Consider the following 13,403-nt stretch of genomic DNA (forward strand, 5'->3'; position numbering starts at 1 on the left):
CATGACGTCAACAATTGAAGTTTCATTGTGAACTTTTGCCATTATAACCTAACAAATTTGCTTAATTTGTACTGAAATTCGCGAGAAGTACCCGTACGAACCGGCCTTCAACCACAAGTCATCCAGTCATGTTCAATAAATTTTGACAAAGGCATTCCTCTGTTATATACAGTGGAGTCTTGTTATAACAAACTCGTTCGGACCTAGTCAAATTGTTTGTTATATCAGAATTTTGTATTAAGAGGAACATCAGTCCCATTCATTGTGCACATAAATGCACAGTCGGGACCGAGGCTTTATGTTTGTTATAACCAGAATTTTGTATTAACAGAGTTTGTACTAACAAGAGTCGACTGTATAATCATTCCCTGTGACCAACGACCAGACTTGTTAGTGGACTTGTGATGGATGGTCATATTTATTTAAAATTTAAAGGAATGACCCATTTGGTTTGAAAATGTGTTACTGTCTACCCGAAATAGGCCCTTCAAGTATTGCTGCACTAACTTGCAGCTCTAGTGGTGTGCATTTACAGGTAGCTAGTACAAGAACAGGGTACCCTATTGAAGTAAAGCACAGGTACCCGTAGAAGTAACCCAACCCCAAAATTCAAATTCTGGAATTGGTCTAAGCCCCCCAAAAAAGTCTCCGGTTTCTGGTATGGAGCTTGCCCAAAACGTGGTGCGGCGACGCGGCTTTTTTTTTTTTTTACCCTGATTTTTTTTGCTTCAAATGCAATGTCGGCTGATGACTGCAAATGGTGCCCGACTAAACTTAGTGCAAAGTCCAGAGAGGTCACATAAAGCTTATTCTCGATCATAACCCCATCTAAAAACACGTTAAAATTGTGCAGCAGCAGGATTCCAGTCAAACCAGTGAGTTTAGCGGTTTTGAGACATTATCTTTCATTGAAAAAAAAAAAAATTCATTTTGCCGACGCGCATGGCTACGGCAACGCGCGCGCATACCAGAAACCGGAGACTTTTTTTTTGGCCTAAAGGGCATTGTAGCTTTTCAGAGTAAACTGCAACTTCGCAAGCATCCTCTGTAGCACATTAAAATGCACATAAGCGTGAAATCTGTTTTTGGTTTTCCATTGAAAATTCCCCACAAATAGCATTCATCAGAACCTTTCTTTTTCCTTGTCTGAGAAGTTACTATTAAGTACTTTGTAAAGTTGGTTTAATACATGTACCCGATCCGATAATGTGGAACCGGTTCCTGACATCAGAGGTTGGGTACTTGGGTAGCCGGTTCCGATGCACACCTCTACTTGCAGCATATCCCAATGTAAAAGTAATAAGTATGAGAATCTCTTTTCAGTACAAGACTGAAAATTCCTATATTATGTCCAGCTTATTATTAAAGAGTCTTTCCTTTTCTTAACCCACAGGTCTTGTGACCTACAGCTTTCCCTTCTTTGTTACACTGACGGTAAGTTATATGAGTTAGGTTTGTTTCAGGTTTCCCAGCCACTCTGGAAATCATGCAAGGAAGACAATGAAAATTAATTTCCATTTTTCTAGTCAGGGAAAACTCTGAAAAAATAAAAAAAACACCAAAGGGCATGTTTCCTCCAGTTTGGTGCATGTGCATCTTATGCCATGTGCCACGAGCTCCGTGTGCCAGTTGACATGGCTAGGGTGGCTTTTTATGCATTGTTAATATATTCCACACCTCTCCAGACAATAACAATTAGTTAGAGCCTTGTTAGTGAAAATATTTCTCATGGAGTTTTGAAAACTTCTCAGGGAAATGTTTGGGAAAAATACAGGGAATTTTGTTTCATAAAGTGTGGCAACCCGTGTTTCCTTAAAAGATCCTGAATTTTGTGCATTCAACAATCACTGGCGTAGTTGGAACATAACTTTTTGATGTTTCCAGGGCCCACCCAAAATGGAGGCGAAACCCAAACAAACAGGCGGGGCATATTGTCTTATGTGGGTGAAAATTCCTGTCTTTGAAGTGATTAAATAATTTGACAGCAGAAGAAACAGGAAAAAAGACGAGACATACCTAAAAAAACCAAAAAATCAAAACACTGTAAAAAAATTTGGGGGGGGGGGGGCCCACAGGCTGTGCCCCCTCTGGCTCTGCTACTGAACGTGATGCTCTAGAGACTTCGTTGAGCAGTAATTTGTTTTTGCATTGGTTGCAGGCATTTGGATCTTACACAATCCTGAGTGGTGAACCATTGACTCCCGATGTCACCTTCTCATCCTTTGCTCTCTTCAGCATTGCTATGACGGTCATCTCCAAGCTCCCTTCCGCTTTGGCATCCTACGTCAATGCTTTGATTAGCTCAAGGAGATTGCAGGCTAGTTATAGCAAATAGGATCACTGCACTTCGTGCAGATAATAACACCACTCAAAATCCAAGGAAAAACTTTCAAAACCAGGGCTGTTAAAAGTTTCAGCTCAGTGGATATTACACTTTTCGAATAAAGGGTGAAAAACCATGCACAATTGTTTGATCACGAAACGCAATTCACAATTTCCAAAAATGACAGCAAGCCATGTAGATGGAGTAATTTCACAGGTAATGCCAGTATGATCTTACAGATCCCAGTAAGCCTTTTGATATTAATTTGGTAGGTTACTTTTGGGATAGATGCAAATGATACTGTATGCCTTTAAAAGAAAATATATTTTGCCCGCTCAACCCCCCTCCCCCGCCCCCCAAAGATATTCCTTTCAAAGTCGTGAGATATCTAGTTCACCAAAATTTCCCACCACGTTCCCATTCAAACAATTGTAAGCACTTGTAGTTCCTTCTGATATTAACCATGCTAAACAGGTTAAGAAGATTGTTTAGTCTTAATTTTATTCACATCCCCATATAACTTTCAGCTAGAGTGGGCAACAGATTCTATGATTTTGTGGGTTTTTTTGGGGTCCCTTTATTTCTGTTTAAAAACCAGACGCTTTAGATAATACTTGGCCTTCATAGCTTGGGAAATGACAAATACCACTATAGAGGCCATATACCATAATAGCTCTTGAAGTACCATTTTTTAAATATCAGGTTTTAGTGCCTGGTATTACATTTTTGTATAGTATGCACATATGACTCAAACCAAGCATGTATAGACTGTTACAATCTTGATGCGGTACATTTGCTCAATTGGGATGATTTTATTCGTGTCCCAGGACTTTTTGTCTGCCCCTGAGGTTGAGAAGAGGTTTGAGGATGGATCAGATGACATTGGTGATGCCAGAGGACCATTGTCTCCCGTATACGAAGAAGTAAATGTGAGTCTCGCAACATCTTAGAACAAGGATCCATGACATGTATTTTACACTTAAAGATATGTTATTGCTAAAATGATCATTTTTCTGAACTGTGTAGCCCTTTTTAAATTAAATTGGTCTTGTTTTTCCAACATAATTGACTTTAACAGGGATTTGATTCCTTAAAAAAGTCGCAATTTAGATTCTAAATTTTGAATTGATCTTATTTGATTCTTACATGAGACGCCTAAGCATATACACTGTAGGTCTATCTATTTCAGGCATGTAACCAGGGTTTAGTTTGGGGGGGGGAGGGGGTGCTGTTCGAACTGGAAACTTTCAGACAATTGACGGCGCTCTACAACGCGGCATGACATTTGCAGGACATAAAAAAGGCTGCTCTTGAAAAATGGCACTCATGGAAAAGGGCAATCAATAAAAACTATTGAGTTAGTTGCAAAATATAATTTTCGTCCCATTGTCCCCATCCCGACTTGCTTCAATCATCGTCCCGATTTTGCATTTCAAATCTCCATCCCGTTGCAATCTGCCACTCTGCACCTCCTGGTTACGCTGCTGATTTTCATTTTATTTTTCTATTGCAGACTTTTGACGATGTGACCATCAAGCACAGCCGACGGTTTCTGGCCCGCAAGCGTCGCGAGAGTGACACCGGAGGGCTCTTACCGGCCACGCCCCTGCCCCTCAAAAAGGACTCCATCCCTAGCCCCTCCCCATCCTCCACGTCACCAAGTGATCAAGACAGTGATAATAAGAGGATTAACATTGATGGGTTGCCTAGCAATGTGGCTGTCAAGGTAACAAATCGTCGCAGAAAAGAGCTACCGATAAAGCGCTACAGATAATGAAACAAGTCTAGAGAGATGTTGATTGCTATAAACAATATTTTTATAAAGCGTTTAAATTTTGGGTTGAACAGATATATAGACTAATTCGGTGACGTTAATTAGGAGCCATATTTGAGGGGGAACCTGGCTTGCGCTCAGGTAGTATGCATGCACTCCTAGCTCCTTCGACTAATAATTTACCAAAATACATGCACGCTCCTTGTCTTTAAGAAGGCGTGCAGCATGCGTCCAAACTTATTCCACCTCAAAAAATAGCTTCTTATTTTATCTGCCAAATTAGTGGATTAGTTTTTCTGCGGTGCCCACAAAACCGAAAACTACAGTCGTGAATCCTGAAGACGGTCAGAGCATACTGACTGGAACGTCGAGTTTATACCTATGGTTCCTTTCAGAACCATTCTCTTAGTTGAGAAATTATTTCCACATGGTGTTTTCGCAAACCTTTCATTCATTGGTATTTTCACCATTCAAAGCCTCAAATCTTACTTAACTACAGTCGTGGGTTCCTGCAGGCTAACGTCGGAATATCATAAGAATTGTGACGTCAAAAGTAGAACTCACAACTCCAATGGTGACAACTTTTATAGATAAGTGGCACAAGCTGGCCCAGAGAGGCGGAACATTAAAAAAAGAAACAGATTTCAAAAGTAACTTTATTTGTTTATGCCACATACAGGTACTTATAACTAAAAGAATGATGCAGATATCTTCCGGTGGTCCCAATTCTCTTTAAAGCTAGTAAAATAACTGATTTGGGTACAATTTTCCCCCATCTTTTTTTTTCTCTGCAGATTGAGAATGGTAGTTTTTCCTGGGATCTTGACCGCAATGTGCCAGTTATATCAAACATCAACGTAGAGATTCCTGCAGGTAATGTTTTGAGTCGACTTAATATCTGAAAAATACTCAAACGAAATCGTTACATCCATTATTCAGTGTTCTCTAAACAGATTTGGAAATATTTTCACACAAAAACATGTTGACGTCATTTACTTTTTTCGGAGCGCCCTGAAGTGATAGTTGGATGGCAATAAATGGAGATGGCGACAGGAGTGTGTGTGACTGGCTAATCAGTGTCCAGATAGGGTGTTATATTAATCTTGTGTCCCTGCTGACTAGGGGCGCATGTGCGCAAACAAGAGAGGGCGCTCTTTGGCCACTTTCGAGAACCCCTTGAATAGGACACGCTGTGTACAACTATTGGTTCACGCGAATGTAGCACAAAGTACGCACAAGTAATTTTATTCTGAATGTGCACAGAGCCATAGCGTCTTTGTCTGCGCATCAGGCATCGTCGGCATTGCTTTTAAATGTCTCTCCCAGTGGTCTCCCCCAACTCACCCTGTCTTACCGTTAAGGGTGTACGCATTGAGCCCATGACAGATCTTAACTATAATTCATGGCGTTTTCACTGGTATTGTTGAGATTTAGATTTCTATCATTATTAGGAATAATCTACTGGTAGCAATTTACGTCTTTTGTACATCTTATCAGTTAATGACTGGAATGCATAAAGTACACAAATAGACAAAGTTTGAAAGCCAATGCGTATTGACTCCGTGCGTGACTAATAGATGGCACTTTTGAGATCGAGCCCATTGGAAGAGACACACCACTGTGCATCCACCTTGACGTATAGGGTGTATTTGAAACCCCATTCTCGAGTGACCCATGGACAGTGTTCTCTGATCGCCGATTACAAACACTCAAATGCGTGTGGAGTGCAACTGGGCAAAAATTCAAGATGGCAGTCGCCGTATTGAAACGCGGAATGAATAGAAAATTAGTGAGTGCTTTCAAGTTTATGCACAAAAATTAATGCAAGTTTTCGGAATGGACCTAAGTCTGCCATCTTTGTTTTTGATGTTCTTCATCTACTGCCCACTAAGAGGGGAATGAATATCCTGCCGGCAAACACCGTTCGCACCAAACATAATAAAGCACCAAACATAATAATGTCTGGAGAGCCAATTTCGTAAGCTACTTTTCGATGAAAAAAATTACTGATATTGCTCAATCCGTTCATAGAATATCACCATTTAAAAAACAATGACCCTAAACCCTCTTTCGTCCAAAAATGTGATTTCAAGAATCGTCCTCACAATTGTCTTCAAACATCACCAGCGATAAAACCTCAGTTTAAAAGTTTAAAATGTTCAACAAAGTCCTTCTGATGGTCTGACTTTAAAACAAACCTGGATTTTATCAGTCATTATTGTTAGCTTAATCAAGGTTGTTAATAAAGGTATTGTGTACTACAGTTGTTGACAGTTGTTGAAACAAGTATTCTGTGTCATATTCTTTGTTGTTCCAAATCATCAGAATACACAATAAATTGCTTTTTCTTTTGGATGAAACAGGTTTTAGGGTCATTAATTTAAATGGTGATATTCTTTAAACGAATTTCAGAATTGTTTTCATCTAAACATAGCTTATGAAATTGACTTTCCAGTCATTATTATGTTTGGCGCTACAAATTTTTAAAATATGAAATATATTTGTTGGGATTTGGGCTCTGCTTTTTTTGACTCGCCCTGCACATAGTAGTATGCACGACTAAGTGTATTTTGAACCAAACAAACCTTTAGCGTCTTCACCTGAGTGCGTCGGGTGCCGTCAGTAATTTGTTCAGAAGTCCTGCCCAGTGGTCTCCCTCAATTCTCCCTTTGAAATTGTTGAGTTAGTACTTGTACATGGAGTCCAAGAGAGTGTTTTGTTGAATGTTTATAAATAAGGTTAATTTATTTAGTTTAAGAAAATCATAACCCTGAAGATATTTGTTGGCAGGGAAGTTGACGGTGATTATTGGGCCTCTCGGAGGCGGTAAATCGTCGCTCGGCCAAGCCATTCTGGGAGAAATGAGGACCCTATCTGGTTCCGTCAAATTCAGAAAGTAAGCACTCCTCCTTTACTATAATTTGAATTTTGAATCTTATCAGCTGAATCGGCTGAGGTTTAACCATTACAAGAAGAGCTGTTAAGCTCAGATTGTAGGGCTACGTGCTTCTGAAGGAAAGTTTCTTTCAACAGCCACATAAGTAGTCACAGCCAGTCAATCCTGCTTTATGTAGGCATATGATTCCTTACTCTTTAACAACATTCACAAAACTGATTTTGAATGCTAAGATGACTTTGTTTTATTTGTCAGTTGGAGGCAGACCAGGATTATCCAATAGGCACACTAGGCACTAGCTGTGCCTACGAAAAATTTGGGGGCCTACAAAAAATTTGGGAGTTTATGAAAAATTTGAGGGTATCTACCTTCAAAAATACTGCAGTGTACCATAAAACACGTACGCCCATACACATACAAGAAAAGTTTTTAGCCGTCTCTCCCATAATTTTCAATTTCATCAACTGACGCTATATGAAGTATATAGCTACATGTATATGTATGTATACAATTTACATGTTTGTCATTCTGAAGCACGGTGCCAACAGGTTTTGAGAGCTTCCAGTTGGACTGGCTTGCTTAGTACAGCTTAGCATCAACATGAAATTGGTGCCGGTGCCTATAGGGCAGAGTAGCCAGGGCCTATGGACCACTTGGTGACTAGGGCCTATGGAACACTTAATCCGGCCCTGGTTGGAATTGACCTCTCGCCGTTTGCGAGTTAGCCACGCCCGTTAGACAACCCTATGGAGTTTTTGTACACTAATTTTTGTTTGTCTCAGATTTTGCGCGTTCCGCGTCCACAAGTCCACATGTAATTGGACAATATTTCACAAGCTGCGTTGACACGATTCTACTGCGATAGTTCAATAGGAGGGATGGACTGATTTATTTATAAACTTAACAACTATGCAACATAGTTGATTAAAAGCTCACTAGACTCGCATCTGTTTGTGTCTGGTCTAGGAAGAAGAATACCATAGCATTCGCTGCCCAGAAGCCCTGGCTCATTAATGGATCACTGAGGGACAACATCCTGTTTGGTCAGCCCTACCACGCCAAAAGGTTGGTCATCCAGCAGGGAAATGGGTGAGGCCTTCTGGCAAAATGAGACAATTGGCAGAGCTTAAAATCAGGGTTTGCAGGTATTAGAAAAGAGAACAAAATTTTCCCCACAATATCGTTTGTAACACTTCAGTTGGACATTCTGTTGACAAGTTATAGCTGTTTTGAAGTTTACTTTTATTGGCATATCAAACAAGAAAAGTACTGAGCAAAAGGCCTTTAAAGTTTAGACATGTTAGAGTTTTGCATTCGTGAAGATAAGATGCCAATTGTTTTTGTATCGCCCAGGTGACTGTTTTGGGGGATATTTTGTTGACAAGTTATGCCAAGTTATTTAGTAAAAAGGTAGGTAAGGTAAAGGGGCATACCATGTGTTCACAGGAACGGAGTGCCCATCTCTTTTTCATTAGCGATTGGGCCAGACTCATATGCTGCTGGGGGGGGGGGGGGATCGCCATACCTCCTCCACAGCGAGTCTGTTACCTTCCCAGCATTGAATAATGCCGGTACCCATTTAACACCTGGGTTGAGAGGAGTAATTGAGGTAAAGCGCCTTACTCAAAGGAACAACATGCATGGCCACGGCAGGGCTCATACCCATAGCGAGCGAGGTCACTGGACTTATCCAAGTGTGCCACTGGCACACGTGTATTCAAAGCAAAATAACATCATGCGGAAAATTGGTCAATAAATGCTACCTCACGATGTTCCACTGTTTCACTGTGGACTGTAATCATACAAATGTAAGTCACAAAAAATGCTCAGAAAATACATGATGAGGCCGTAGTGAGTGGTGGCCATGTTGGCATCAGAGTGATCCTTTGCTTGAGCCAATGACTGATACGTAATAACTTCGATAGGGAATATCGCACAAATTATTTTATTCTGAAGTTGCGCAAAGCTCTGTGACCATCAGGCGTCGTCAGCTATGCATTTGATTGTCTCTCAAGCAGTCTACTCCAACTCTCCTTTTTTTATACGCATCCCAATCCCGCCAGCTATGGTCCATCATGACCAACATCGCTGGTGGGTGATAAAAAATCACATGGAGCACGCACAGCAGCGTTAATAGACTTTAAAGACAAAAAGCCTAGAAATGTGCTATGTCTAATCTGAACTATGAAACATGAAGCCGGGGACTATGTATGGCCAATCAGAAAACGGTGCACAGCCTCCTTAAAACACTGAGCCCCCTCCTCTGAAGACTGCCCCGAGACATCAGGGGAAGCCTATTCCAGATGTTTACAGCATCTGGTAGGAAGCTCCTGTCATGATCCAGCAGAGCCTGGGCTCTTCTTACGGGGAGGCGATGCTGAAAGGGGAAGGAATGCACAGCTGTGAAGGAGCAAAGTGCTTGGTGACAGTTGTTGGTTGTTCCACAGATCCTTCACACAAGGATAAATGACTGTTCTGAGCTCTGGTACAAAATGCATTGAGCGGACTTGCTTTAATTGGTTAGACGTGTGATAACGGGCATTAATACCCGTTGTCTTGTAATCGTGAATTATCCAGATGTGCCACTGTGCGATTTTGTTGCACGACATCTAAAACGGGAATATTCATAAAATGATAAGCCAAACTACTCCTTATCTAAGATATAATTGTTCCAAAATTTAAAAAAAATAAATACTTCAGAATGTCACAGATGGTATTGTGCAGATTTTGTAGTCGTAGATAAGTATTTACCCAGGAAATCAACGTCAAATTTCAAGGATAACACCGTTTACCCAAATTTCGTTTTTAATTAGGCTTTTATTAAAAAGTTTTAGACAGATTTGATCCCGAACCAATGAAACAAAACCGACATTTCATTGTTAATTTTTTAGCTAAAGATATTGTGCTCGGTATTAACATGGTTATGTAGTTATCACTTATCAGATTTCAATAATAAAGACCAAAAACATAGACTCATGAATATTCAAAAATTTGATTAGCTGGTTTGACAGACTTCGACACCAGATCGGGCACAGAACACTGCAGATCTGAAAGCCGCTACTTGCCAACAAAGGGGTCTTTGTTGGCAAGTATTCATGGTATTTGCCACCAGTACGGGCCGTTATCACACGTCTAACCAGGAGTTTGCAATGGCCTTACCATTGAGAGGGTATTTGTGCACGGAGCCCATGCCTGAACCTTAGAGACACCATTCTTCATTGTTGTAGTACTCGTTACTCGTACTCGAGTACTACTCGAATACTCGAATTACTCGTTCTCGAATGTGTAAGTACTCGTACTCGAAATGACGGTACTCAGGCAGCAAAGTACTCGTACTTGACAGGTCGAAATTGTACTCGATCATCATAGTACTCGTACTCGAATAGCAGTACTCGTGGGGAAAATGGTATAGCTTGATTTTATATATACACCATGGCCTAATTTTATCGATACTTTCAGTTTGAAATGGTTGATTGGCTTGTAGAGAAATCAAAGTTTTCTGATTTTCCTCTGTGCACGTCCAGAGACACTTAACAGCTAGCCATGATTGGGTCTGTACATCGGTCTGACTGGGCCTGGGCCAATTACGCTCAATGAACCATTGGCCGTGTGGCCGTATGCAGAATACAAGTACTCGTACTCGGAATTACAGTACTCGTACTCGTACTTGTACTCTAAAGTATAAGTACTCGTACTCGGAGATCCGTTCTTATACTCAGAGGTACTCGTACTCGGGAAAAAAGTACTTGACTACAACACTGCCTTTCTTCATCATGCTGTGTCTCACATTCTCCTCCCTGTTGTTTCTCTCCTTCAGGTATCAGAAGGTTCTCAAGGCGTGCGCCCTGCAGACCGATATCGAGATCCTTCCGGCCGGGGACTTGACTGAAATTGGTGAGAAGGGACTGAATCTGAGTGGTGGGCAGAAACAACGAGTCAGTATCGCTAGGGCTATTTACTCGGAACGCAGCATTGCGGTCATGGTGAGTGCCCAATTTGATTCATATATTACTTGGTATTGTTTGCAAGGTTCTTATATTTGCTTTTATTGTCTTCATTTGAGTTTCCTAAAGACTGATGAGTGTCTCATTGTCCCTATTCTTTATCATGCTACCACCATTTCAGTCATTTTTCAGAGATACAAATACCTCAGTTCTCAAAAAAAAATAGGTCACATTTTGCTAATATTGCTGAAAGTGCCCTTTTGAAAAATTGTGTGCAGGATGATGTGTTGTCTGCTCTGGACATGCGCATTGGCACGCAGGTGTTTGAAGAAGGCATCGTGAGAATGATGCGAAGGTCTCGCCAGACAGTCATTCTCATCACACATCATCTGCAGTGCTTGCACAAAGCAGACCACGTAAGATAAACATAACTCTGAACCAACTTTTGAGTAGTTGTAGCTCATCCCGGTTTATTCTCCATTAAATCTTCAAAGTAGCAGTGTAATTCGCTGCCTGCATACAAAATTTGCTCACTTAAATAATCATTATTAAAAACTCCCAATGGACCGATCCATTAAGCCCCTCCCACTGCGCACGTGGGCAAATTAACATGTGCTCCTCTCCAATGCCACACTGCATTTTCCTACCGCGCGCATCATACGCGCGTGCACGCATGTCGGACTCTTGTGCATGCATGTCGGACATAAATCACGGCTGTGATTGGTCAGAATACCATGGGGCGGTGCTTACTGGATCGGTCCATTGCCTCGTTCCAATGCATTAAAATCTCTTGGATTAAAACCTCCAGCCCTGCTAAACATGATTTAGGTCATTTTATAATTTGTTGGTGCAATTTGTCGGTCATTCTATTTTATCTCCAACCAAAACCATAAACATAACAAATTATATGTTTGTGTGTGTGTTTCTTTTTTCTTGTGGTGTCCCCCCCCCCCCCCCCCCCCCCCCCCCCCCCGATGGTACTGTGCCCTCCAAATACACGGAGCTGACAACAGGGCTGCATAAATCACAGCTGTGAGTGGTCAAAACTTCAAGGGGCAGGGCTAAGCGGATCTGTCTATATTCTAACTCAACTTAATACGATTAAAATTCCATCTTACTAATAGTAAATGCGGTACCCGCTGCTATGTACATCAGATTCAAACCAGCCAACCGATCCTGCTAGCTCGGTTGTCTAGTGGTAAGACATCTGCACTAGAAAGCAGGAGGTCGTGGGTTCGAGTCCCACCCGAGGGATTTTTTCCAACTTTCGCTTGGGAGGTAACACACTGAGTAAACAGTGTTTAAACGTCAGTGAAGGGCAAAACCTAATTTGATTCAACTTAAATGAGTGTACAGGAATCAACAGTGGTAATTGCAAGTGAAGGTACTCCTACAAATAATGGCATGTGCAAGCTTACGATGACAGTAAAGTTTACTTTTCCAACAGATCATAGTGATGAAGGATGGCAAGATCAGCAGGCAGGGGACCCGACAAGAAATTGCCCGCCTGGACCCTGAGCTGTACTGCCGATGGAAGAGGGCGGTGCATCTGGTCAGCGAGTCGGAGACTGAGTCAGAGGTGGAATCGGAGACGATGAGAGAAGAGAGACAGTATCTACTCAAGCAGGTCTCCATGCAGCAGATGGAGGGGGAGGATAAGAGTAAACCAGGTCAGATGCTTTGACGACTATCAGGCTTAGATTGCTGTTCTTATTATTCCCCTCTTACTATACAGGGTGGATAAAAAAAAATGAAACCAAGATATTATTGCTTATTGGAACAGAAGTAGGGCTCATGTGAATCAAAGGGAGATATCCTCTGTTAGGGTTGAATCTCCTCTTTATAATGACACCCTGATCATGTCCTTACATTCAGGGTTGACTGAGCAGTGACCGATTTTATGAAAGGGTATATTTAGAGAATTGCGCCACTTTTCAATTGTGGTTTTTGTGGTGTCATTTGTCACAGAGTGAAAGGCTATGGTTGCCAATCAAGGCAGGTGGGGTAAAAAAAAGAGATTTCACCATGAAAAGTGACGCAATTCTCTAAATAGACCCTTTCATAAAATTGGTCACTGCTCAGTCAACCGTGAATGTAAAGACATGATAAGGGTGTCATTTTAAAGAGGAGATTCAACCCTAACAGAGGATATCTCCCTTTGATTCACATGTGCCCTACTTCTGTTCCAATTAGTAATAATATGTCCGTTTCGGTATTTTTTATCCACCCTGTATAGTCCCCTACCTTAGTTTTATATCCAAGAGGTCTGCCATTAATGGCCTAAAAAAACCGAACCATTGTGAACTTTACATAGTTTAACTAACTTTGCTCGAACGATGGACTACTCTGGTTGACTAATTGGAACCGGAGCCTGGGGCACGGTTGCATCACTGGTTATTAATAGCCACGGGCATCATAAAATACAATGGCAAGCCAGGGCTTGTGACCATCGTTTGACTAGAGGTG

General features: G+C 41.3%; 1 protein-coding gene across 4 annotated transcripts in view; it reads left to right on the forward strand.

Moving 5' to 3' along the window:
* LOC119726307 (ATP-binding cassette sub-family C member 9-like) overlaps window positions 1-13,403 on the forward strand; it is a 42,587-nt gene that overhangs the window by 12,652 nt on the left and 16,532 nt on the right. For all 4 annotated transcript variants that reach the window (XM_038197960.1, XM_038197962.1, XM_038197961.1 and 1 more), the window contains 10 exons: window positions 1,394-1,434; window positions 2,159-2,317; window positions 3,151-3,252; window positions 3,837-4,049; window positions 4,892-4,970; window positions 6,888-6,993; window positions 7,960-8,058; window positions 10,811-10,976; window positions 11,216-11,353; window positions 12,385-12,607. In XM_038197960.1, coding sequence (XP_038053888.1) covers window positions 1,394-1,434; window positions 2,159-2,317; window positions 3,151-3,252; window positions 3,837-4,049; window positions 4,892-4,970; window positions 6,888-6,993; window positions 7,960-8,058; window positions 10,811-10,976; window positions 11,216-11,353; window positions 12,385-12,607 — 1,326 coding nt within the window. The remainder of the gene's footprint in view (window positions 1-1,393; window positions 1,435-2,158; window positions 2,318-3,150; window positions 3,253-3,836; window positions 4,050-4,891; window positions 4,971-6,887; window positions 6,994-7,959; window positions 8,059-10,810; window positions 10,977-11,215; window positions 11,354-12,384; window positions 12,608-13,403) is intronic.

Source organism: Patiria miniata, unplaced genomic scaffold, assembly GCF_015706575.1.
Source record: "Patiria miniata isolate m_02_andy unplaced genomic scaffold, ASM1570657v1 HiC_scaffold_2, whole genome shotgun sequence".
NCBI lineage: Eukaryota > Metazoa > Echinodermata > Asteroidea > Valvatida > Asterinidae > Patiria > Patiria miniata.